General features: G+C 43.0%; 1 protein-coding gene across 2 annotated transcripts in view; it reads right to left on the reverse strand.

The window, feature by feature from the left end:
- The window catches only part of DNAH9 (dynein axonemal heavy chain 9), a gene marked incomplete at its 5' end in the record, with an annotated part of 308568 nt that overhangs the window by 192077 nt on the left and 88706 nt on the right, over positions 1-27785 (reverse strand). For both annotated transcript variants that reach the window (XM_082605525.1, XM_082605524.1), the window contains 4 exons: positions 20983-21143; positions 21493-21732; positions 23987-24112; positions 25271-25423. In XM_082605525.1, coding sequence (XP_082461651.1) covers positions 20983-21143; positions 21493-21732; positions 23987-24112; positions 25271-25423 — 680 coding nt within the window. The remainder of the gene's footprint in view (positions 1-20982; positions 21144-21492; positions 21733-23986; positions 24113-25270; positions 25424-27785) is intronic.

A 27785-nucleotide genomic window follows, 5' to 3' on the forward strand; every position in this document is an offset into this window, starting at 1 on the left:
AGCGCTTATTAAAGAGGCTCCAGAGTGGTCCTTGCCCCTTCTGCCATGTGAAAACACCGTGAGAAGGCACAGGCTGTGAGCCAGAAAACGGGCCCTTACAAGAGCACGACTACACGGGCACCTTGATCTTGGACTTCCCAGCGTCCAGAACTGTTGAGGTCAAGTCCCCCAAAAACTGAGCTCCTCTGCCGAGTTAATGATTAACCTCTTTACCCAAAACATTATTCCTTTTCTCGTCCAACAGCTGTTCCCCTCAAGATTGAGGGGTATCAAAACAATACACTACTTGGAGAGAAGAGGAAGATGGCGGAAGAGTAAGATGTGGAGATCACCTTCCTCCTCACAGATACATCAGAAATTCATCTACACGTGGAACAACTCCTACAGAACACCTACTGAACGCTGACAGAAGACCTCAGACCCCCTAAAAGGCAAGAAACTCCCCACATACCTGGGTAGGGCAAAAGAAACAAGGAATAAATAGAGACAAAAGGATAGGGACGGGACCTACACCAGTGGGAGGGATCTGTGAAGGAGGAAAGGTTTCCACACACTACAAGCCCCTTTGTGGGCGGAGACTGCGGGTGGCGGACGGGGAAAGCTTCGGAGTAGCGGAGGAGAGCACAGCAACAGGGGTGTGGAGGGCAAAGCAGAGAGATTCCCGCACAGAGGATCGGTGCCCTCAGGCACTCACCAGCCCGAGAGGCTTGTCTGCTCGGCCGCCGCGGCGGGCGGGGCTGGGAGCTGAGGCGTGGGTATCGGGTTTCGGTCGGAGCGCAGGGAGAGGACTGGGGCTGGCGGCAGGAAGAGAGCCTGAAGGGGTTAGTGCACCACGGCTAGCCCGGAGGGAGTCCGGGGAAAAAGTCTGGAGCTGCCGAAGAGGCAAGAGACTTTTTCTTCCCTTTTGTTTCCTGGTGCGCGAGGAGAGGGCATTAAGAGCGCTGCTTAAAGAAGCTCCAGAGACGGGCACGAGCCGCGGCTGAAGGCGCAGACCCCGGAGATGGGCGTGGGACGCTGGGGCTGCTGCTGCTGCTGCCGCCACCACAAGGCCTGTGTGCGAGCGCAGGTCACTGTCCACCCTCCCTGCCGGGGAGCCTGTGCAGCTCGCCACTGCCGGGGTCCCGGGACCCAAGGACGGCTTCCCCGGGAAAACATAAGGAGCGCCTCGGGCTGGTGAAACGTCACGCCGGCCTCTGCCGCCACAGGCCCGCTCCGCACTGCGTGCCCCTCCCTCCCCTCGGCCTGAGTGAGCCAGAGCCCCCGCATCAGCGGCTCCTTTAAACCCGTCCTGTCTGAGCGAAGAACGGACGCCCTCCGGCGACCTACGCGCAGAGGCGGGGCCGGGTCCAAGGCTGAGACCCGGGAGCTATGAGAGCAGAGAAGAGACACGGAAATCTCTCTGTGCAGCCTCGGAGGCAGCGGATTAAAGCTCCACGGTCCGCTGGATGTGCCCTGCCTCTGTGGAGTGCATGAATGGACAGCGAATCATCCCAAATTGAGGAGGTGGACGTTGAGGACAAGATTTAAGATTTTTTCCCCTTTTCCTCTTTTTACAACGAATTATCCCAAATTAAGGAGGTGGACTTTGAGAGCAAGATTTCAGACTTTTTCCCCTTTTCCTCTTTTTACAACGAATTATCCCAAATTAAACAGGTGGACTTTGAGAGCAAGATTTTCGATTTTTTTCCCCCTGTTCTCTTTTTGTGAATGTGTATGTGTATGCTTCTGTGTGAGATTTTCTCTGTATAGCTTTGCTTCCACCATATGTCCCAGGGTTCTATCTGTCCGTTTTTTTTTCAATAATTATTTTTTAATTTTAATAACGCTACTATATTTTATACTTTATTCTATTTTATCTTCTCTCTTTCTTTTTTCCTACCTTCCCTTCCTCCCTCCCTCCCTCCGCCCCTCCTTTCTTTCTTTCTCTCTTTCTTTCCTTCCTCCCTCCCTCCCTCCCTCTTGTCTTTCCTTCTTTCTTTTTTTCTTTCTTCCTTTCTTTCTTTCCTTCCTCCCTCCCTCCCTTCTTCCATTCACTCTTTCTTTTTCTTTCCTTCCTCCCTCCCTCCTTTCTTTCTTTCTTTCCATCCTTCCTCCCTCCCTCCTTTCTTTCTTCCTTCCTTCCTTCCTTCCTTTCCTTCTTCCTTTCTTTCTCTCTCTCTTTCTTTCTTCTACTAATTCTTTCTTTCTACTTTTTCTCCCTTTTATTCTGAGCCGGGTAGATGAAAGGCTCTTGGTGCTGCAGCCAGGAGTCAGTGCTGTGCCTCTGAAGTGGGAGAGCCAACTTCAGGAAACGGGTCCACAAAGAGACCTCCCAGCTCCACATAATATCAAGCGGCAAAAATCTCCCAGAGATCTCCATCTCAACACCAGCACCCAGCTTCAGTCAACGACCAGCAAGCTACAGTGCTGGTCACCCTATGCCAAGCAGCTAGCAAGACAGGAACACAACCCCACCCATTAGCAGAGAGGCTGCCTAAAAACATAATAAGGCCACAGGCACCCCAAAAGACACCACCAGACGTGGACCTGTCCACCAGAAAGACAAGATCGAGCCTCAACCACCAGAACACAGGCACTAGTCCCCTCCACCAGGAAGCCTACACAACCTACTGAAACAACCTTAGCCACTGGGGACAGACACCAAAAACAATGGGAACTACGAATCTGCAGCCTGAAAAAAAGAGACCCCAAACACAGTAAGATAAGCAAAATGAGAAGACAGAAAAACACACAGCAGGTGAAGGAGCAAGATAAAAACCTACCAGACCTAACAAATGAAGAGGTAATAGGCAGTCTACCTGAAAAAGAATTCAGAATAATGATAGTAAAGATGATCCAAGATTCTATTTCCAAGATCCAAAATCTTGGAAATAGAATAGACAAAATGCAAGAAACAGTTAACAAGGACCTAGAAGAACTAAAGATGAATCAAGCATCGATTAAAAACACAATAAATGAAATGAAAAATACTCTAGATGGGATCAATAGCAGAATAACTGAGGCAGAAGAACGGATAAGTGAGGTGGAAGATAAAATAGTGGAAATAACTGCTGCAGAGCAAAATAAAGAAAAAAGAATGAAAAGAACAGAGGACAGTCTCAGAGACCTCTGGGACAACATTAAACGCACCAGCATTCGAATTATAGGGGTTCCAGAAGAAGAAGAGAAAAAGAAAGGGACTGAGAAAATATTTGAAGAGATTATAGTTGAAAACTTCCCTAATATGGGAAAGGAAATAGTCAAGTCCAGGAGGCACAGAGAGTCCCATACAGGATAAATCCAAAGAGAAATACGCCAAGACACATATTAATCAAACTGTCAAAAATTAAATACAAAGAAAACATATTAAAAGCAGCAAGGGAAAAATAACAAATAACACACAAGGGAATCCCCATCAGGATAACAGCTGATCTTTCAGCAGAAACTCTGCAAGCCAGAAGGGACTGGCAGGACATATTTAAAGTGATGAAGGAGAAAAACCTGCAAACAAGATCCCTTTACCCAGCAAGGATCTCATTCAGATTTGATGGAGAAATTAAAACATTTACAGACAAGCAAAAGCTGAGAGAGTTCAGCACCACCAAACCAGCTTTACAACAAATGCTAAAGGAACTTCTCTAGGCAAGAAACACAACAGAAGGAAAAGACCTACAATAACGAACCCAAAACAATTAAGGAAATGGGAATAGGAACATACATATCAATAATTACCTTAAATGTAAATGGACTAAATGCTCCCACCAAAAGACACAGATTGGCTGAATGGATACAAAAACAAGACCCATATATATGCTGTCTACAAGAGACCCACTTCAGACCTAGAGACACATACAGATTGAAAGGAAGGGGATGGAAAAAAATATTCCATGCAAATGGAAATCAAAAGAAAGCTGGAGTAGCAATTCTTATATCAGACAAAATAGACTTTAAAATAAAGACTATTAGAAGAGACAAAGAAGGACACTACATAATGATAAAGGGATTGATCCAAGAAGAAGATATAACAATTGTAAATATTTATGCACCCAACATAGGAGCACCTCAATACATAAGGCAAATACTAATAGCCATAAAAGGGGAAATCGACAGTAACACATTCATAGTAGGGGACTTTAACACCCCACTTTCACCAATGGACAGATCATCCAAAATGAAAATAAATAGGGAAACAAAAGCTTTAAATGATACATTAAACAAGATGGACTTAATTGATATTTATAGGACATTCCATCCAAAAACAACAGAATACACATTTTTCTCAAGTGCTCATGGAACACTCTTCAGGATAGATCATATCTTGGGGTCACAAATCAAGCCTTGGTAAATTTAAGAAAATTGAAATTGTATCAAGTATCTTTTCCGACCACAATGCTATGAGACTAGACATCAATTACAGGAAAAGATCTGTAAAAAATACAAACACATGGAGACTAAACAATACACTACTCAATAACGAAGTGATCACTGAAGAAATCAAAGAGGAAATAAAAAAATATCTAGAAACAAATGACAATGGAGACACGACGACCCAAAACCTATGGGACGCAGCAAAAGCAGTTCTAAGGGGGAAGTTTATAGCAATACAATCCCACCTTAAGAAACAGGAAACATCTCGAGTAAACAACCTGACCCTACACCTAAAGCAATTAGAGAAAGAAGAACAAAACCCCCCAAAGTTAGCAGAAGGAAAGAAATCATAAAAATCAGATCAGAAATAAATGAAAAAGAAATGAAGGAAACGATAGCAAAGATCAATAAAACTAAAAGCTGGTTCTTTAAGAAGATAAACAAAATTGATAAACCATTAGCCAGACTCATCAAGAAAACAAGGGAGAAGACTCAAATCAATAGAATTAGAAATGAAAAAGGAGAAGTAACAACTCGCACTGCAGAAATACAAAAGATCATGAGAGATTACTACAAGCAACTCTATGCCAATAAAATGGACAACCTGGAAGAAATGGACAAATTCTTAGAAATGCACAACCTGCCAAGACTGAATCAGGAAGAAATAGAAAATATGAATAGACCAATCACAAGCACTGAAATTGAAACTGTGATTTAAAATCTTCCAACGAACAAAAGCCCAGGACCAGATGGCTTCACAGGCGAATTCTATCAAACATTTAGAGAAGAGCTAACACCTTTCCTTCTCAAACTCTTCCAAAATATAGCAGAGGGAGGAGCACTTCCAAACTCATTCTACGAGGCCACCATCACCTTGATACCAAAACCAGACAAGGATGTCACAAAGAAAGAAAACTACAGGCCAATATCACTGATGAACATAGATGCAAAAATCCTCAACAAAATACTAGCAAACAGAATCCAACAGCACATTAAAAGGATCATACACCATGATCAGGTGGGGTTTATCCCAGGAATTCAAGGATTCCTCAATATACACAAATCAATCAATGTGATACACCATATTAACAAATTGAAGAAGAAAAACCATATGATCATCTCAATAGATGCAGAGAAAGCTTTCAACAAAATTCAACACCCATTTATGATAAAAACCCTGCAGAAAGTAGGCATAGAGGGAACTTTCCTCAACATAATAAAGGCCATATATGACAAACCCACAGCCAACATTGTCCTCAATGGTGAAAAACTGAAACCATTTCCACTAAGATCAGGAACAAGACAAGGTTGCCCACTCTCACCACTCGTATTCAAATTAGTTTTGGAAGTTTTAGCCACAGCAATCAGAGAAGAAAAGGAAATAAAAGGAATCCAAATTGGAAAAGAAGAAGTAAAGCTGTCACTGTTTGCAGATGACATGATACTATACATAGAGAATCCTAAAGATGCTACCAGAAAACTACTAGAGCTAATCAATGAATTTGGTGAAGTAGCAGGATACAAAATTAATGCACAGAAATCTCTGGCATTCCTGTACACTAATGATGAAAAACCTGAAAGTGAAATCAAGAAAACACTCCCATTTACCACTGCACAAAAAGAATAAAATATCTAGGAATAAACCTAAGGAGACAAAAGACCTGTATGCAGAAAATTATAAGACACTGATGAAAGAAATTAAAGATGATACAAATAGATGGAGAGATATACCATGCTCCTGGATTGGAAGAATCAATATTGTGAAAATGACTCTACTACCCAAAGCAATCTACAGATTCAATGCAATCCCTATCAAACTACCACTGGCATTTTTCACAGAACTAGAACAAAAAATTTCAAAATTTGTTTGGAAAAACAAAAGACCCCAAATAGCCAAAGCAATCTTGAGAACGAAAAACGGAGCTGGAGGAATCAGGCTCCCTGACTTCAGACTATACTACAAAGCTACAGTAATCAAGACAGTATGGTACTGGCACAAAAACAGAAGGATAGATCAATGGAACAGGATAGAAAGCCCAGAGGTAAACCCACGCACATATGGCCAACTTATCTTTGATAAAGGAGGCAGGAATATACAGTGGAGAAAGGACAGCCTCTTCAATAAGTAGTGCTGGGAAAACTGGACAGGGACATGTAAAAGTATGAGATTAGATCATTCCCTAACACCATACACAAAAATAAGCTAAAAATGGATTAAAGACCTAAATGTAAGGCCAGAAACTATCAAACTCTTAGAGGAAAACATAGGCAGAACACTCTATGACATAAATCACAGCAAGATCCTTTTGGACCCACCTCCTAGAGAAATGGAAATAAAAACACAGATAAACAAATGGGACCTAATGAAACTTCAAAGCTTTTGCACAGCAAAGGAAACCATAAACAAGACCAAAAGACAACCCTCAGAATGGGAGAAAATATTTGCAAATGAAGCAATTGACAAAGGATTAATCTCCAAAATTTATAAGCAGCTCATGCAGCTCAATAGCAAAAAAACAAACAACCCAATCCAAAAATGGGCAGAAGACTTAAATAGGCATTTCTCCAAAGAAGATATACAGACTGCCAACAAACACATGAAAGAATGCTCAACATCATTAATCATTAGAGAAATGCAAATCAAAACTACAATGAGATATCATCTCACACCAGTCAGAATGGCCATCATCAAGAAATCTAGAAACAATAAATGCTGGAGAGGGTGTGGAGAAAAGGGAACACTCTTGAACTGCTGGTGGGAATGTGAATTGGTACAGCTGCTATGGAGAACAGTATGGAGCTTCCTTAAAAAACTAAGTAGAGCTACCATATGACCCAGCAATCCCACTACTAGGCATATACCCTGAGAAAACCATAATTCAAAAAGAGACATGTACCAAAATGTTCATTGCAGCTCTATTCACAATAGCCCGGAGATGGAAACAACCTAAGTGTCCATCATCAGATGAATGGATAAAGAAGATGTGGCACATATATACAATGGAATATTACTCAGCCATAAAAAGAAACGAAACTGAGCTATTTGTAATGAGGTGGATAGACCTAGAGTCTGTCATACAGAGTGAAGTAAGTCAGAAAGAGAAAGACAAATACTGTATGCTAACACATATATATGTAATTTAAGAAAAAAATGTCATTAAGAACCTAGGGGTAAAACAGGAATAAAGACACAGACCTACTGAGAATGGACTTGAGGATATGGGGAGGGGGAAGGGTAAGCTGTGACAAAGCGAAAGAGAGGCATGGACATATATACACTACCAAACGTAAGGTAGATAGATAGTGGGAAGCAGCCGCAGAGCACAGGGAGATCAGCTCGGTGCCCTGGAGGGGTGGGATAGGGAGGGTGGGAGGGAGGGAGACGCAAGAGGGAAGGGATGTGGGAACAGATGTATATGTATGACTGATTCACTTTGTTATAAAGCAGAAACTAATAAAAAAAAATAAAATGTAAAAAAAAAAAAAGATTGAGGGGTATCAAAGGGGGGATTGAAACTGCATACAAGCCCCTGTGTCCCTGTCCTTTAAGATATCAGCCTTTTGCTTTAGTCTCCCACGCCTCCCCTGAGTCTCCAAAGGCTGCCTCAAGAGTTAATGATTAGGAAATGCGAAGATGGAGAAACAAAGAATAGCTGTTGGAACGGGAAACGGGTACAGTTGAGACTCTAGACAAGCCCCACAGCAGGTCCCGAACACCCAGGCCCCTGAAAGCTACAGATACAGGCCTGACACCACCACCCCCCCGCAAGCTGTTCTTACCGGAAGCAGACCCACCAGGTGAAAACTGCCAACCGCCAGCACTTAGAGCTGAAACCAGATGATTGGTGATACTCGAAACTTCACATTGATGCCAACAAATTCGCAAATAGGACAAGCTAACCAGGCTCCCTGCAGCCCCCTCCCTCACTCTCACGCTGCCTTTAAAACCTTTGTCTCCTAACCGGCAACTTGGAGATGGTCTTAGGACACTAGTCCACCATCTTCCCACGTTGCTGGGCTCCTGAATAAAGCAACTTTTCCTTTTCCACCAACACTTTTCTCTCGAATTGGCCTGTCGAGCGGCGAGCAGCTGAACTTGGGTTCCGTACCGGCCTTGTCCAGTTACACTGTGAGAAATAAATTTCTGTTGTTTAGAAGCCACCTAGTGTTTGGTATTTTGTTATACCTGACTGAACAGACTAAGATGCCAGACACAGTAGGACTGTGCTTGTCCCTCTCTCCTCCCCCATCCAGCTCCTGACACTTTCTAGAGTCTACGTGGATCAGGTTCCGCTTGGCTGATGGTTCCTAGCCCCCTGGGGCTCATGTTTGCCATGACTTCACCCACAAGTATTCCCTGAGCCCTCAACAATGGGGTGCGCGGGCAGAGGGGCTCAGCTGAGCTCCCACTGCACTGCGCTCCACTGCGATTCCCAACTGTGTATGTCATACACCTCTTCCACATATATCCTCATACGAAGATGACAAAATGTGCCTTTGGGTAATAAGCCCATGAAAAGATGCTCAAAGTCATTGATCATTAGGGAAATGCAAATTAAACCCACAATGAGATACCATGACACACCCACTAGGAGGGCTACAATCAAAAAGACAGACAATAACAAGTGCTGGTGAGGATGTGAGAAAACTGGAAACCTCATACATTGCTGGTGGGAATGTTAAATGGTACAGCTACTTAGGAAGACAGTTTGACAGTTTCTTAAAAAGTAAAGTTTACCATATGATTCATCAATTCCCCTTCTAGGAATTACCCAAGGATAATATGAACGTATGTTCACACAGAGACTTAGGCAGGAATGTTCAAAGCAGCAATATCCATAACACTAAGAAACTGGAAACCACCCAAATGTCCATCAACTGTGAATGGATAAACAAAATGTGATATATCCATGCAATGGAATACTACTTAGAAATATAATGGAATGAAGTACTGATACCTGTTACAACATGGATGAACCCGAAAAACATTATGCTAAGTGAAGGAAGTCAGATACAAGAGATCCCATATTATTTCATTTATGAAATGTCTGGAAAACACAGAGATAGACAGCAGATCAGTGGCTGCCTAGGAAGGGAGGTGAGGATGAGGTCGGACTACAAACAGGGTGACGGCAATGTTCTAAAACTAGATTGTGGTAATGGCTGCACAAGTCTAAGAATTTACGAAAAATCATTGATTTGTACATTTGTAATGGGTGAACTTTAAGACATGCAAAGTATATCTCAATAAAGCTTTTAAAACCGTGCCACTGACCTAACTTTTTAATACTTAGAAAATCAGTACAGAGGCTTTCAACTTGCAGGCTAGATGGGGAGGGGACATCTGAGGGGGCCTCTGAAATGAACTCTCTTTCGTTCTGAATCTGATGCTAGAGTTGACCAGAAACTCTGAGTTAACACCTTTCTTGCCAGATGGTGACTGCATCCTCACTGCAACCAAAAGTGTTTTGAAAAGACCTGGAGTTCCTGAACCCTCCTTTAATTAAGTGTGAAATTCCCATAGCTACCTCAGCCTTTGAAGATGAAACCCAGGAAGGTAGTTTCTCCAGGTGGAGAGGAGAGTCTGCAGAATTATTATTTTACCAGGAGTTTTCCTGTGTAATGGGGGGCTGTGGCTGCATTTAACTCCTGGTGAGCTGGGCTCATGCAGCTGCCTCACTTTTCCCTGTGGACTAAGCTCACATCAGAGTTGTTGATCTGTTAGGTGGGCCACGAAGTGAGGTGAGTCAGGGTTAAGGTGAAAAGCTAGGTCCCATCTCACCCTGCTTGGTCACTGTTACCATTTGGCAATGCTTCTCTCCAACACTGGTAGCTAGATCTTCAGAGTTCCATGTGCAGCCTTAACTGTACCTGCTCTCCTAGGCTGAGTTCTGGCTCCAGACTGGCCCCAAGGCCTTCTATCTCTGCCAGCCTCAGGTTCCTTCCAGAACCTGGAGGGCCTGCTGCAGCCCTGTAACCCCCCAGGAGGAAAGGCAGCTGCCTGGATGGGTGGAATCCTGGCCCCCAGCCAACTCTCCTCCCCACTCTCTCTCCCACCCCCTTTCTGTCCCATGGCTGCCTTCTCTGCCAGCTAGAGGGCAATCCAGACCTCTTCTCTCTGCAGCAGCAGGGCTCTCAAGGAATCTGAGAGTCTAGAAGCACAAGGTTTCACAAAAATAGAATTCTCCTAGAAAACTCAAGAATCTCCCAAAAGAAATCCTTAGAACTGGGTGTCAATCTCTTTTTGAGCATCTACTGAGCTTCCGATTATCGCCAGAAGAAGCACGTGGAGGGAAATGTCAAAATACGTATACATTTGCCCATAATAATAGAACTCTAGAGCTGGAAGGAATTTCTGAGATCAACTAATCTAATCCCCTTAAATTACAGATGGATTGACTGATGTTCAGGGAGGGAAAGTGGGCTGGCTGTCTAAGGAGTTCTAATAACCAAGGCAGGGACAGTGGGGCTTTAGCGTGGGCCATGAGGAAAACACAAAGAAAACAAAGAAAAAGTATTCCCCTCTTCTGTGTGGGGGGCCACTGAGCCAGCAGGATGTCCTAGTTCTTTGGGACACACGTTCCTCCTCTAAGATTCTGTCTGTGGTCTTGTTAGATTGTTAGATCCATCTCTTTAAACATCTAAGCCGGCTGCTTCAATCTGCTCCTGTTTCCTAGTGAGGGGGGCAGATCATGCTATTGTGGTTTAAGGCAAGGACTCAGGAGTCAGACACACTGAGTTCAAATCTTGCCTCTACTGCAAAGTGTTTGTGAAACTCGGCCAGGTTATTAAACTTTGGTGCCTTAAAAACGTGTCACTGGGGTCCATCACACAGTATTTTCTTTGTACAAAGGAATTTAGATAAATCTGCTGCCTCAAAAACAACTGCAATTGTGAAAAAGGCAAGGAATCCTTTAAGAAGAGCTGTTGCCTTAACCAACTAACCACAACATGAACATGGATCAATTTAGTCTGACTGCTTATTGGGAAGACAGACCTTTAGCGCTGGAAGAGACCTCAGAGGCTTGGCTCTTTAACCATGCCAGGCTGTCTCCCATTAAATCCTTCAAATACAATCACATAGCCTTTTCTTCCAGTAAGACATGGCTTATTATTTTAGAAGCCAGCTCCTTCCACCGTGGGTCAGTTCTAATTGTTTGAAAGGCCTTCCTAATATCGAGCTGAAGCTGGTTTTGCCTTCTTCGGGCAAATGATGTCTACAGGCTTTGTTCTTATCTGACCCACCAGGCTCTTGTGAGGACAAGATGAGACAAGAGATATGAAAGTGCCTTGGAAAGTAGAAAGCTGATCCACTTTCAAGGTATTATTTCTTAAGATAATAAATATATGAAATGTAGCTTTCCTTTTTTTAGACAAACAACTGGCAGATTAAAGAAAATATCAAAGGTGTTGTATTTTGATTTCAGCTATGTATAGACTGGCTATCCCAGATGTGTGGTCTGGCTAATCTTAGAGTTGGTGAAATCACTTGATTTGTATTCATTTCCTATTGCTACCACACAATAAGGGCTTAAAAAAACACCCATTTATTATCTCACTTCTGTATGTCAGAAGTCCAGGTGGCTCCTCTACTGAGGGTCTCACAGGGCCAAAATCAAGGTACCAGTTGGCTGGACCCTTATCTGGACACTCTGGGGAAGAACCTGCTTCGAAGCTCATTTGAATTCTTGGCCGAATTAAATTATACCAGTTGTAGTACTGAGGTCCTAGGCTCATGCTGAGGCTGGGGGATCTCTCAGCTCCTAGAGGCCATCCTTGCCCAGGGCTCCCTCCAACCTCAAAATCAGCAATGGCATGAAAAATTCTTCTCATGCTCCAAGCCTCTCTGACCTTCCCTCTGCCCTCAGCCAGGAGAAGGCTCTACTTTTAAGGTCTCATATAGTTATATTGGTTCACCTGAATAATTTCCTTTTTGCCATAAAGCAAAATATAATCACGAGAATGATATCATCCGATTTATAGTTTTCACCCACGCTCAAAGAAGAGGAGATGATACAAGGGAAAATGTCGCTGGGGATCATTCCTAGAATTCCACCTACCACATGGTTCAATAGTCATAACTGAGGAATGAACGTGGATGCAACAATATCTACCTGGAGGGAGGCCTCTAGTGGCATTACCAGGACACAGACTCCTGATGTTCAATATATTCATAGATAACTTGAATTAAGAAATAATTGGGGGCTTCCCTGGTGGCGCAGTGGTTGAGAGTCCGCCTGCCAATGCAGGGCACTCAGGTTCGTGCCCCAGTCTGGGGGGATCCCACATGCCATGGAGCGGCTGGGCCCGTGAGCCATGGCTGCTGAGCCTGCGTGTCCGCAGCCTGTGCTCCGCAACGGGAGAGGCCACAGCGGTGAGAGGCCCACGTACCGCAAAAAAAAAAAAAAAGAAAGAAAGAAAGAATTGATTAGATAGAAGGTAGACCAAACTTCTAAATAATTTTAGCAATTGAAAATGATGTGGTAGACCCAACAATGTGAAATTTAAGAAGAACAAATGCAAATTAATCTTCCAAGCACTTGCATGTACATGGAATGGGGGCAATGTGGTTAGATGTCAGGTCACAGGAAAAAGACCCAGGGATTGTGATAGGTTCCCAACTCAACATAAGAAACAGCACTAATAGAAGAATGTCCTTAGCAACAACTTAAAACAAATCTGTCCATCTTATAATATTTTAATATTGAAAATTGTTTGTCCTCAGCATAAATACCTCCAATTCTAAGATCTATTCCGTATGCCATGTAGTTATGAGGTCCTTCATCACCTAGTGCTCATCTTCATTTGCCTACACTAGTTGGTAAATGTCTTTCTCAAAACGTGACAGGAAGAACTGAGAGCCATGAGTGACATATGATCTACCAAAAATAACACACACTTAGTAACTAAACTTGAATAGTTTAATTATGCTTCATATTATGTGTATGGTTCAAATATAACTAGAAATTCTAGAAGTGACTTAGAAAAAGGAGAATCAAGAGCATAATTCTTAGAATTTTTAATATGGGGCAGTAGATGGGAAGAATAGGAGATAAATTTACAAAAAAACAATTTTCTCCTATATGTAAATGAAAAGAAAGTTAAAGATATAATGAAATTAAGCAAAGATTTCTTAGTTACAACAGCAAAAGCACAGTCCATAAAAGAAAAATCTGACAAACTGGACCTCATCAACATTAAAAACTTTTGCACTTCAAAAGATGCCGTGGGGCCTCCCTGGTGGCGCAGTGGTTGAGAGTCCGCCTGCCGATGCAGGGGATACGGGTTCGTGCCCCGGTTCAGGAGGATCCCATATGCCGCGGAGCGGCTGGGCCCGTGAGCCATGGCCGCTGAGCCTGCGCATCCGGAGCCTGTGCTCCGCAACGGGAGAGGCCACAACAGTGAGAGGCCCGCGTACCGCAAAAAAAAAAAAAAAAAAAAAAAAAAAAAAAAAGATGCCGTGAAGGAAATGAAAAGATAAACAACAGGCTGGGATAAAATATTTGCAAAATATATGCAATATGTCCGGAATATACAAAGAAGTCTTAGAACTCAAAAAAGAGTACAAACAGATCAATCAAAAAATAGATAAACGATATGAACAAATGATGCCAAAGAAGATATATAAATGGCCAACAAGCACATGAAAATATGCTCAATAACATTATTACAGAAATGAAAATTAAAACTCAAATGAGGGCCTCCCTGGTGGCGCAGTGGTTGGGAGTCCGCCTGCCGATGCAGGGGATGCGGGTTCGTGCCCCGGTCTGGGGGGATCCCATATGCCACGGAGCGGCTGGGCCCGTGGGCCATGGCCACTGAGCCTGTGCGTCCGGAGCCTGTGCTCCGCAACGGGAGAGGCCACAGCAGTGAGAGGCCCGCGTACAGCAAAAACAAAACAAAACAAAACAAAACAAAACAAAAAAAACTCAAATGAGATGCTACTTCACATCCACTAGAATGGCTACAATAAATAAAACAGATAATAATAAATGTCAAGGATGTGGAGAAATGGGAAGCCTCATACATTGCTGGTGGGGATATAAGACAATCCAGCCACTTTGGAAAATAATTTGGCAGTTTATCAAAAAGTTAAACATAAAACTGCTGTACTATCCAGCAATTCCTCCCTAGGTATACACCCAAGAGAAATGAAAACATACATCCACACAAAGACTTGCAAGCAAATGTTCACAGCAGGATTGTTTATAATAGCCCCAAACTGAAAATTACCTAAGATGACTAGATAGACAAAATGTGTCATATCTGTAAAATGGAATATTATTCAGAAATAGTAAGTAACAAACTACTGACACATGTTCTATCATGGATGAATCCCAAAACATTATGCAAAATGAAACAAGTCAGACACAAGAGACCACATGTTGTATTGTTCCATTTATAAGAAATGTCCGGAATAGGCAAGTTTATAGAGACAGAAAGTAGGTTAGTGGTTGACCAGGGCTGGGGGTGGGAGTGAGGATCAACTACAAATGGGCATGAGGGGCATAAAAATGTTGCAAAATTGATTTATGGTGATGGTTACACTACTTGATAAAGTTACTAACAATCATTGAATTGTACACTTGGAATGGGCGAAATTTTTGACATAAAATAAAGCTCAATAAAGTTGTTTTAAAATATATATACATAGGGACTTCCCTGGCAGTCCAGTGGTTAAGACTCCGTGCTTCCACTGCAGGGGGCACAGATTCAATCACTGGTCAGGGAAGTAAGATCCCACATGCTGTGTGGCATGGCCAAAAAAACCCCCACAAAAAAACAAAACAAAACAAAAAAATATATATATAAAATGAAGAAACAATCTTATATAGGAACAAAAAAATTAAAAACTACATAGAGATAACAATAAGAAACACTCAAAACCTGTATGAAGATACTTATAAACTTTTCTGAGAAACACAATTGAAGGTATGAACAAAGAAAAACAAATCACATATTATAAAGATGGCCTGGCAATTCTTTCAAAATTAATTTGAAGGTTTTAAGACTCACCAATCAAAACCCTAATAATTTATATTTTAGAACTTGACAAAATGATGAAAGCTCATTTGAAAGAAGGAACAGAAGAACTTAAAAAAAAAGGGAAGGAAAATGAAAATGGATGATACAGACCTTTACTATAAAAATATTACCACTCACAATAAAGCTACAATCCTTAAAGAGTATTGCATATAGATGGATTAATATACTGATGAAACAGAATAAGAATAGATACTTTGAAGCAGTTTGATAGACTCAAAACTGAATATGGTTGAGCAAACATCACAAACCAGTGAGGGAAAGGACCCATAACTCATGTTCTGGGCCTACTGACTACTTAGAAACAACAACAAAACATTTAATTATATGCTCCCTAACATAGTTTCTATGGGTTTTCCTTTCCCAGGACTCCACACTTTGGAAAGCCATCTCACCTCTACACGGAGTATTCCCATGGGGCTGTCAATCAAAGTATTTCCCACCTTCCCAGAAGCCGCCTGCCAATGCAGGGGACACAGGTTTGAGACCTGGTCTGGGAAGATCCAACATGCCATGGAGCAACTAAGCCCGTGCGCCACAACTACTGAGCCTGCTCTCTAGAGCCCATGAGCCGCAACTACTGAGCCCGTGAGCCACAACTACTGAAGCCCACGTACCTAGAGCCCGTGCTCCGCAACAAGAGAAGCCACTGCAATGAGAAGCCAGTGCACCACAAGGAAGAGTAGCTCCCGCTCGCCACAACTAGAGAAAGCCCTCACACAGCAACGAAGACCCAACGCAGCCAAAAATAAATAAGTAAAATTAATTTATTAAAAAAAAAAAAAAAACTGTCCCACAAGGGGTGGGTGCAAGGTTCGGCCTGAGCAAAATACTCCATCTCATTGTTCGCAGTAACTGGCTCAGAGACGGGCACATGATCCAAACAGGACCAATCAGGGTCCCTTTAAGGAATCTGACATATGGTGCTGGGAAAGAGAGGGTCTCTCTTCTTCCTGGATCAGGCGTGGACCATCTTTCCAGCCAAAGAAAAACAACGCAAGAAAGGAATCAGCTCTCAGAAGAGAGCAAAGCCAAGATAAGAGAGAGACAGTAAAGCCCTGATAGCTCCCTGTTCAGGCCTGAAAGCTGGTTACACTGCAGCAAGCTGGACTCCTTCCCTAGAAGTCTGAGTTAACAAGTCCTCTTTCTGTTTAAGTTAGTTTGAGTTAGTTCAAGTTAAGTTAGGCTTCTATCACTTGTAACCAAAAATGTGGGGGTTTTTTTTGTTTTTTTTTACAAAAATGTTTTGATGAAAACATTCACTTTACTCAGTAGTCAAAAAGTTTACCAAAGAATTAAAAAAGTTTAAAGGAAGAAGTAAAATAACGTAAACTATAATAAAATACAGGTGAATATTAAACTGATCTTAAAATGGGCAGGAACTTGCTAAGTGTAAAAGTAATAAAATGGGCAATGATAATAACAACAAATTCACAGGAGAAGGAAATCTAACAGCCAATAAACACATAAAATGCTCAAGCCTGTGAGTAATTAAGAACATCAAGATCCAAATGAGATACCATTTTGACTTATAAAGTTAATAATATTTTAAACAATAATACTTAATGCTGGTAAGGATATTGTAAGATGACCACTTCATAAACTGCTAGTGACAGTGGGAACAATACCTTTTTTAAGAATAACTTGAAAGTATGTATCATCTAGTTATCCTGCTTCTTGGAATCCCTCCTGGGGAAATAATGAGAAATATAGTAAAAATTTATATGTAAGTGAGTTCACAGCAGCTTTATTTTTAGCAGTAAGAGCTTAGATACAACTTAAATGGCCCATAATGTGGTTATGTTACATAAACTATGGGATACTTGTAAACAGAAGATAATCCAGCTGTAAGAGGGGTTTAGAAGAATATTTAGAGAGTATACACATGATACATTGTTACACGAAAAAGTCTATGATATTTTATATACAGCATATGGTTGCAATTTCATTTTTTCAAAATCTACATGAGAAGGAAACAGGCTGAATATTAACAATGGTTATTCCTGGTAACTTTTATTTTCTTTGTTTACAGATTACTAAGTTTTTTAATAAAAATATCAGATAAAAACTTAAAAAGAATTGCTGGATCATATGGTAGTCCTATTTTTAATTCTCTTAGGAACCTCCATACTGTTTTCCATAGTGGCTACACCAATTCACCAACAGTGAACTAGGGTTTCCTTTTCTCCACATCCTCACCAACATTTATTATTTGTTGTCTTTTTATGATAGTTATTCCAACAGGTGTGAAGTGATATCTCATTGTGGTTTTGATTTGCATTTCCCTAATGATTAGTGATGTTGAGCATCTTTTCATGTGCCTGTTGGCCATGTGTATGTCTTCTTTGGAAAAATGTCTGTTCAGGTCTCCTGCACATTTTAAAATCAGATTGTTTTTTTGATGGAGTTGTATGAGCTCTTTTATATATTTTGGATATTAACCCCTTCTCAGACATATCATCTGCAAATATCTTCTCCCATTCGGCAGGTTGTCTTTTTGTTTTGTTGATGGTTTCCTTCACCGTGCAAAAGATTTTAAAAGAATGAAATTTTGCCATTTGCAACAATATGGATGGTCTTGGAGGGTATTATGCTTAGTGAAGTTAAGTCAAACTGAGAAAGACAAATACTGTATGTTTTCACTTATATGTGGAAGCCAGAAAATAAAATGAATGAATATAACAAAACAGACTCACAGATACAGAGAACAAACTAGTGGTTACCATTGGGGAGAGGACTGGAGAGAGGGATAAGATAGGGGAAGGGGATTAAGAAGTACGAACTATTATGCATAAAATAAATAAGATACAAGGATGTAATGTACAGCACAGGAAATACAACCAATATTTTATAATAACTTTAAATGGAGTATAATCTATAAAAACATTGAATCACTATCCTGTATACCCGAAACTAATATAGCACTGTAGGTCAACTATATTTCAATTAAAAAAAACTTAAAAAGAAAGTGTAAGACTTTGCTAGTTGTGTCCTACCCAGCAAATCACCCTCAAAGACTCTTGCATCAATTATATCTCACTCACTTGCAGTAGTGCCTGAGAAATTAAGAGGTACTCAAAATTGATAAGCTGTTGATTAAAACAGTACTTCCAGTATGGGGCTGAAAGGGGTGTTTGTGTGCGAACATGAGGGAAGGGGGGTAAAGGGGGAGGAGACCATCCACAGGTTAAGAAACAACTTAGGAGAATGGCTTTTGTTCAGCCTGAAAAAAGTATCTCCATTTAGTCCTTCAACTTAGCAGTTGTGCCAAAGTCCTGTGACAATGGCTGAGCCACTGTACCTACTTATACATTCAGGTCCCATCCAGGCAGTGGGAAATTCCAAAGAAACAGGCATAATCAGTCGGATGTACTGTAATGCGGTTGTGCTTTTAATGAATGTGCAGAGGTTGGTACGGATAAATTGTCCATTTGATTAATTCCTCTGGCAGGAGAGAATTAAACGTACTTAAGCTACACACTAGCAAAAGCCGAATGCTCTTTAAAATGTGATTTTCTGTGTTGAGGCCAATTTCTTTCTGGGCAAAACACTTCTTGAGATAATAATGGAAGTCAATGAGAAAATGGAATTCACCATATAAATATTCACTATATACTACTTTGTCAGAAAAGTATCTCATGTGCAAAACAAGGTCAAGGTCTGCATAGTATTCGCCATTCTTTGCAGCAAATCGTTCTTGCAAGTTCCTATTTGCATCCTTTCATATGAGAGGTGATAAATGCCCATTTTAGAAATAATTCACTGTCAAAACTTTACCCTTTCACTCTATGAGGTATTAGGCATTAGAGTACTAGAGACCTCTAAACCCAAAAGAGGTAATTATCTTCTTCAACTCCTGGGCAGGTATGAAGACCCAGGGAAAAGAGAGTGCTGTATTTTTTATCACTTGGAATGATAATGTCTGGTGTGCCTGTGGGTAGGAAGGAAATATTTTGAATGGTATGGGAAGCTGGGCACACTATTCCGAATCTCAGAGGTCATTTCCCTGCCTCTACACAAGGAGTATTTCGTGAATGCCTATTATTTGCTGGACACGGTGCTGGGTCCTGGGGCAGAGCAGCGAGCAAATCAAAGTCAATGTTTTCGTGGAACACACGGTCACAGTGAGAGACAGTTAACCAGGTTGCTCAAATATATAATGGCTCCATTATTCTGTTCCGAGTGATATAAATTACCAAACTATTAGCTCCAAGACCAAGGCAGGCAGAAAAACTCACTGCCAAAGAGAACACTCTTCCCAAAGCCCTTCCTGTTTAGGACAGGTGTGCTGCTGAGAATCATCATAAAGACAAAGAGCACATGAGAGGGTCCCCTGTGAATGAAGCTTGAGGTGGGAAAACTTTTCCCTGAACCCACAGTGAATGAGCCCCTCCAACTGATCATGACCCAGGAAAGCCCGGGTAAAAGCCCGAGATGCCCAAAGCCCCAGAGGTGCTGCAGCCTTTACTGTTCCAGCTGCAGAGGGACCTGCATCCCTCTGAACCTACGCTGTCTGCCTTTCATCCTTAGCTGGGGCAGCGAGCAGGGTGGTGCCCAGGTAGAGCACGGGACAGCGTAGCGGCTGCTGCTGCTTCTTTGGGAGTCAAGGCCCAGGCGGAGTCCTGTGTGCATCCCTCCTCTGAACCGACCTCCCCTTCCTGATTCTGTCATTCTTACAATAATCAACTACCCTTCATTCATCGATGGATAATAATTCAACATCTACTAGGTACTGGTGATAATAGCAACAAACAAGACAGACAAAGGTCCCTGAGAGCAAAAAAGTTTACATTCCAAAGGGGACTGCCGCCAATAAGCAAGAAGGCAAGTTCATTTCCGAATGTGGGAAACGTTAGGAAGAGGATAAACGGAGGATCCATGGGGTTACTGCTGTGTGTGTGGTGTATGTTTGTAAATGTTTTTCTACATATGTCATATTTCCCTCAGTAGAAGTGGAGTTTAACTTTTAGTCATCTTTGTATTCCCAGTGACTAGTTCAGGGTCTGGCATGGATTCATTTGTAATGAATATGAATGACAGAGAGTATGGTAAAAGAAACTGTAAGCTCAGGAATGGTAGGGACCTTGCTCTCATCTTTGTATTCCCAAAGTGAGAGGTGCTAAATAAATGTGCCAGTTGATTGATAAGAAAATAGTCATAGGAATTATTTACTGAGCACTTATTACACCCTGAACTCCTTAACAAGCATTCCTGTTTTTTATCCTTACAAAATTTTATCCTTACAAAATAGTGGGAGTTACTACCTCCATTTCATGGATGAATAAACCAAGAATCATGTCAAGGTTTTCAAGGTCAAACAGCTGGTATGTGTCACAGCTGGAATGAGAATCCAGGTGTGTAGGACTGCCTACTCATTCCTCAAAAAGTCATGGCTCATCGATTTGCTCTGGGGTTTGCTCTGATACGGGCTCTCCCCTACACCCTTTCAGTTTTATTTTACCTCTGTTGGGTTACGTCTGGCCCTCCCCCTGCAGCTCTGTGGACAAACAGCAAGTGACACTGGGTGGTCACTGGATGGTGTGAGCCAAACAGCAGGAGGGTTCTCTGTCAGTGGCTGACTCCAGTGCTCACCTGTCTGTCAAAGGCGTGATCACCAGGCGAGGTGTATTTCCCAGGTACTCATAGGAGTATAGAAACTGGGCATCACAGATGTTGGCAAAGCAGTGTTTGGCCTCGTCATCCCAGCGATGCCGCAGCTGGGATAGCCAGAGGAAAGCCTGGGCATTGTCCACCTAGAGAGAGCATGGCAGAGGAGGTGGGTCACAGGGTGCAATAGGTAGCAGGCAGCCTCGTGGCCACAGGATTCACAGGGCTCTGGATGACCTGGGTGTTGGGTGTTGCATACCAGTCAGGAGATCAGTATGCTGCCCACCACAGCACAGGAAGCCTGAGCCACTCAGATGACGCTGTTTTGCTGGGGTTTTAAAGGTACGAGCAGCCACCGTGATCCTCTCCCAGTTCCCTGGCTGGTGCAGAGTTTGGAGCCCCTGTGTTTTAGCCATATGTGAGCTTCTCCCTAACCTCAATATCCACGGTGTAGGTGCCCAGACAGAGCGACACTCTTGTGAGTCTGGAACTCACCTTCTGAGCAATCATCTTGGCCACCACATCCCGGGCATGGACATCGATGGTACATATGGTCATGATCTTCTGCCGGTCCCCCATGGACAGCTGGCCGATCAGCATGGTGATGAGAGTTTTGAGCTGGGCCACTTGTTTCTTGTAATAGTCCTTCATGGCATTCTCGTAGCCTTCCTCCAGCCTGGCAAACACCATGCCCACCTCTGTGGTCCACCAGATCTGAGTGCAGGTCAGGGCCACCTGTGGCACCAAGAGTCACTTAGTAAAGCCGTTACCAGGACTGTCTCCCAAACCAGCCCAGTCCCCACACAGCACGGGCTGAGAATGTCATTGTGTGGGGGACGCACACCCCTTCCCTCCCTCTCCCACCAGCACTGTCTCATTGAGCATATGCCTCTAAGGCCTTGGAGGTGTGAAGTGGGCACAACACAAGTGGGGAAAGTGCTTTCTGCTCCTGAAAAACATGTCATTTGGTTGAGAATAACCAAAGGCTCATGCTGGTCAATGTCAGTAGCTTTTAGAAATTGGTACACTGATCTTTCTGCTTTTGCTTCTCAGGTCAAAGCATCTTTCCTCTGCTTGGGAGGATAACAAAGTGTTGATTGAACATCTCAACGATACTCAGTCTTTGCTCTGTTCTTCCGGAACCTCTCACGGTTGGAGTATTCTAGTTTAGTGAGCCATTGCTGATCATGTGTGGCATATTTCTTCTTGCCTGTAATACTTTCACTACAGTTTTTTGTATCTCTTTAAAACTATAACTTTGAAAGGCCTAACTCTTGAAGGTCAGGGCGAATTCCACTGAAATTCAACATGGTCAATATGATTTGTAGTCTTCAGAGATTCAAAATAAATAAATGAAAAAAAGCGATTTAAATGCACATTTCTTTGCTGAGAAACTTAATAAGGAAAACGCATAATTTTGATTATCCATGGTGGAGATGTGGTACCACTTGGTTCGGGAGACACTGCTCTAGATGATGTCTGTCACAATAGCAGGAGGCAACACATTTTCCTGCCACAAAATGATGATTCAGGTAAACAAGGAATCCTGGTGGGAATTATTCCCTTTGTGAAGTAGAGAATCCTGTTGTAGTAACAAGTACCATTCCTTAATTTATTAGTTTTTGCCTTTGAATTTAGACATATTGGTTTTTGTTAAAGAAGTCCCTCCTGCAGTGTGATCTTGTTGGGATGGTTTGAACGTGATGTGCCAATTATACTGTTAAAACAATACCTTTTCCTTCTGCAGCACTGGCTTATTTCTCTTCTGTCTACACTCGCTGTCAACATTTTCCCACATTTTTCTCACTTCCCAACCTCCTGCAGTGTGGTCTCTTCTCTACCACTCCACTGAAATGGCCTCACCAAGTCCATGGACGTACATTAGCCTCTTTATTTTGCTTGATCTCTTAGATGTGTGTGGTGTAACTGACCTCTTACCTGCTATCAACACTCCCTCTTTTGGTTTCCATGACTACCATTCCTTGGTGTTCCTTCCATCAGAAAAGGTTGTTTCTCATTCTGCTCTACTGGCTTCTCCTTGCCTACACAGCCTTTGAATGATGCTCAAGGGTTTGTTCTGCACCCTCATCTCAGTCTGCATATTTTCCAGGGCAATCTTATCTACTCCTCGGGCTTCAGTTACCACCAAATATCTGTAACCCCAAATAAACCAAACCAACACTAGTACTAGCCATTAACAGGGGAGGGAGGAGTGGTGTATTGCAGCCAGAGTCATTAAAAATAACCTCATTAACTCTCCTCTTTCTCTTGTTACCCTCCTGAGAGCCCGGTGAAGGATTCAGATATCCTGGAATGAGACGAGACTCCCAAGCGTGGTCCACGAGCACTGTCCTCCAGTTTCCTCTCCAGACCCACCTGCCACCTCTTGCTCCCTCTTCCCCTAACTCCTGCTTCCACCACACTCAGGCCTCAAACACATTCCACTCTCCCTTGCTTCTGAGCCTTTGCCTGTACTCTTACCCACGCTTCATTGCTCTTTCCCTCCATCTTTCACGTGTTTCAAACCTCAGCTTAGGCATCATATCCTCAGGAGGGTGATCCCCAGACCCCGCTAACCAGCTACAGGCTCCCAGAGGACCCTGAGCCTCCTTTATTGTCACACCAGGTCCCACTTGTAGGTGACTGACTTCCATGTCAGTCTGTAAGCCCCAGCAGGGCAGGGTTACATTGTCATGCCTCTGGCTGGTGTCTCCTGCGCTCGGCAAACAGCTTGGCACACACAAAGTGGGCTGGCTCAGTGAGCTGAACTGTCTACGTTTTCTCCCTACTGTAGCCAATGGAGTAAAAATGGACGACCCTTAATTCTCCAAGGTAGGGGTTGGATTGCGTCACGGCTGACAGTTCCCCTGGTCCCTCATGCTGACCCCTTCTAGACCAGCCTCTGGCAGCCCCAGGAGGCTGACGGAGATCACTGAGGAAGAGAGCAAGCAGAGGATTGGGCCCACAGAGGTCCCGCCTTGGAGAATACCTGAGCTGGATAGTCAAAGAGCCACTGCTCCCTCGGCTTCTCTTCATAGGCAGTTATGCCTTCTGTCACCTCGTGCCTCACGGTGGCCTTCATGTGAGCAAGCACATGGTTCAGCCATATTTCTACCTGGAAGAAGAACTCGGGGTTAGATGCTGGGTTCCTAAGATGTGCTCAGTGATACACTTCACTCAGCCTGAGGGAGTGAAGAAAATGAGCCCAGGCACGATGGACAACCCCAAACAGCCGCCAGAAGGCACAGGGAGACAGTTCGTTTGTGTAACGCAGGACGGGGCTCAATTAACAACAGGGGGGATACGCCCACTGGAGCCCACTGGGCGGAGGAGTAGGTTCAGGGGATGTGGGGCTGCCACCCAGAGTTCTCATGAGGAAATCTTAATCTGGGTTGAGCTGGGTGTAAATAAGTCAGTGGATTCTCGTGACCTTGTCCACGCTGAGCATGAAGCCAAAGGCCAGGATTATATTTTCCAACTAAATGCTTTCTGGGTCTACAAAAAGAACAGCCAAGGTTTGAATCAAACCCCAAGGTCCCTTTCATAAAACTGAGAATGTGTGACTATTTTCAAGTACGAGAATTGCTTTCCAAGATACATGTGGATGAAGGTGGAACTCTGAAAAGATCTCTTCTCCAGGTGTTACTCTGGACTGGATTAGAACCCCAGGGACAATGCTTTGTTGGATCATTTAGGACAGTGACCAAAGTAGCGCTTATCCTTTAGCGGTGATGGTGAAAGATGGAAGGAGGTTTAAGGCGAGAATGGTCTCATGTTTTGTGTTTCTTGAATTGTACCCAGGAGATTTGGAGGTGGTAGTTTCTGGAGAAGGGCGGTGGTGGGCTCTCCACAGGGTAGAGCTGTGAGAGATGTACTGTACAGAGAAGTGATCGCTCAGGAATATGGTTGATTTCAAAGGGCATGCTCTCCCAGGGAAGGTGTCGGTGTCCTACACTCCCCCGTGGGGTGCTCCAGGGCTTCTCATGCTAAAGTCTCCTGGTGCTACTAATCATTTTAAAATCCTTCTCTCTTTGACTCAGGTAATTGTTTATGTGCATTTTATTCCTCTCTGCACAGGTCGTTGGTTAAGGAAGATATATAGATATTGACATGTGTCCTTCCCAGAGAGAGGAAAGCGGGCACTGGAAGCTGCTCCAACATTGGTTCAAGTCAAGGGAACTGGCAGTCCCAGGGCACAGACAGCAATTCCGGCCCAAGGTCACAAAGGTTGATGCCTGAATGCAGACACTTGAGAGAGAAAGGCATACGTTACCTGCCCACTGCAGTCACAGGGCTCACTGAAGGCCACATACTCTTCTTCCTTGCTGTACATGCCAAGACTGATCTTGGTAGGTTTCTCACTGCCATCCAGCTGGAACTGCATCTTGGCCATATTGTCAAAGAGTTTGGAAAGGTGTCGTTGAACCTATGAAGGAAACCATGCCAACAGAGTGGAGAGCATGTCTGGGAAGTTACTTATTAGTATTGCTTAGAGGGCTACCATGTGACAACCATGTGACAACCACTAGAGTGTTGGGTCTCATCACTTTGAGACTCAGACTCTGTTCTCTAGCAGTGGTTCTCAAAGTGTGGTCCTCAGACCAGCAGCAACACTTGGGAAGAAATCCTTGGAAATGCAGATTCTCCAGCCCCAGCCAGACCTACTAGTCAGAGACTCTGGGGATGGGGTCTAGGAATCAGTATTTTAATAAGCCTTCTGGGTGATTCTGATGCACTTTCAAGTTGGAGAACCACTGTCTACAGCTCAAAATGCCAACAGTGTATCCATTAGGATACACACACACACACACATATGTATTTATATACTTTACTTTTTTCTTGTTTATTGACATATAGTTGACCTACAATATTGTATCAGTTTCAGATGTACAACATAGTGATTCCATATGTTTATGGATAATGCACCATACAAAGTTATTTTAATATTACTGACTATATTCCCTGTGCTGCACATTATACCCTTGTGACTTATTTATCCTGTAACTGGTATTTTGTACCTCTTCATCCCCTTCATCTATTTCACCCATCCCCCTATGCCCTCCCTCCTCTGGCAACCACTAGTTTGTTCTTTGTATCTGTGAATCTGTTTTAGTTTGTTATATATTTGTTCATTTGTTTTGTTTTTTAGATTCCACATATAAATAAAAACAGATGAATGGATAAAGAAGATGTGGTAAAGATCTACAATGTAATATTACTCAGCCATAAAGAAGAATGAAATCTTGCCATTTGCAAGAACATGGATGGACCTGGAGAGTATAATGCCATGTGAGATAAGTCAGACAGACAAAGACAGGTACTTTAATATTTTAAAAAATTGTAACACAGTAGGCTTCTATTTTACATATGAGTCAGGTTTGTCACAAAGAAATGATATACCCAAGACTAGATGGCTAATTAGTGCCTAGAATCAAGGGCTAGAACCCCAAATTTTGGGTTCCTCATATACACTCACATAAACCACCCCAATGTCCCATTAATACAACTCCCAATCTTACCTTTCCATGGAAATCTTAGCTATTACTTTTGACCACTACTTACTGCATCTCTCTCCAGAAGCACATCAAAGGCATTCTCTTTAAAGGCTTAGCCCCTTCCATTTTGCCATCCTCAAAGCTTCTCTAACTCTAGAGAGTAAAAGCCATTGATGGGACTCTGTGGTAAACTGCACAAAGGTGTTGGCAAGGTGAGATTTCTGATGTGTGAACTGCTGATTTTCAACAATGAACTCTATACTGGAAATGAAGTGATACATTACTCTCTTTTCACTGTTTCCAAGGAGGATTAAGAAAAGGATATATAAGATCAAGATCCATTCCATATGGGAACAGAGTCAAGGATGGACACTTGAATTAAATAAACAAATCAAGCCTAAAGTTTGGGAACTCCGGTCTGAAGGAGCAGCTGAGAGGCCTTTTCACGCGGCTCCCTATGAGCAAGTGAAACTAGACTAAGTGCAAAGGAATAAAGGGACATCAGAGAGTCCAGGAGTCTACATGACCTGGTGGGACCCCTCGCCCAGGATCTCCCTTGCCTTGCTTATGCTTGACCATGTGGCTGACAGGGTCTTGGGGCTCCGGCCAGGTGGCAGGCCTGAGTCTCTGAGGTGGGAGAGCCGAGTTCAGGACACTGGTCCACCAGAGACCTCCCAGCGCCACATAATATCAATTGGCGAGAGCTCTCCCAGAGATCTCCGTCTCAATGCTAAGACCCAGCTCCACTCAACGACCAGCAAGCTCCAGTGCTGGACACCCCATGCCAAACAACTAGCAAGACAGGAACACAATCCCACCCATTAGCAGAGAGGCTGCCTATAATCATACTAAGTTCACAGACACTCCAAAACACACCACTGGACACGGTCCTGCCCACCAGAAAGACAAGATCCAGCCTCATCCACCAGAACACAGGCACCAGTCCCCTCTACCAGAAATCCTACACAACCCACGGAACGAACCTTAGGCACACAACCCACGGAACCAAGCTTAGGCACTGGGGGCAGACACCAAAGACAACGGGAACTATGAACCTGCAGCCTGCAAAAGGAGCCCCTAAACACAGCAAGTTAAGCAAAATGAGAAGACAGAGAAATACACAGCAGATGAAGGAGCAAGATAAAAACCCACCAAACCAAACAAATGAAGAGGAAATAGGCAGTCTACCTAAAAAGAATTCAGAGTAATGATAGAAAACGTGATCCAAAATCTTGGAAATAGAATGGAGAAAATACAAGAAACGTTTAACAAAGATGTAGAAGAACTAAAGAG

This window comes from Mesoplodon mirus (assembly GCF_964341445.2).
Source record: "Mesoplodon mirus genome assembly, chromosome: 18".
NCBI classification, from domain to species: Eukaryota; Metazoa; Chordata; class Mammalia; order Artiodactyla; family Ziphiidae; genus Mesoplodon; species Mesoplodon mirus.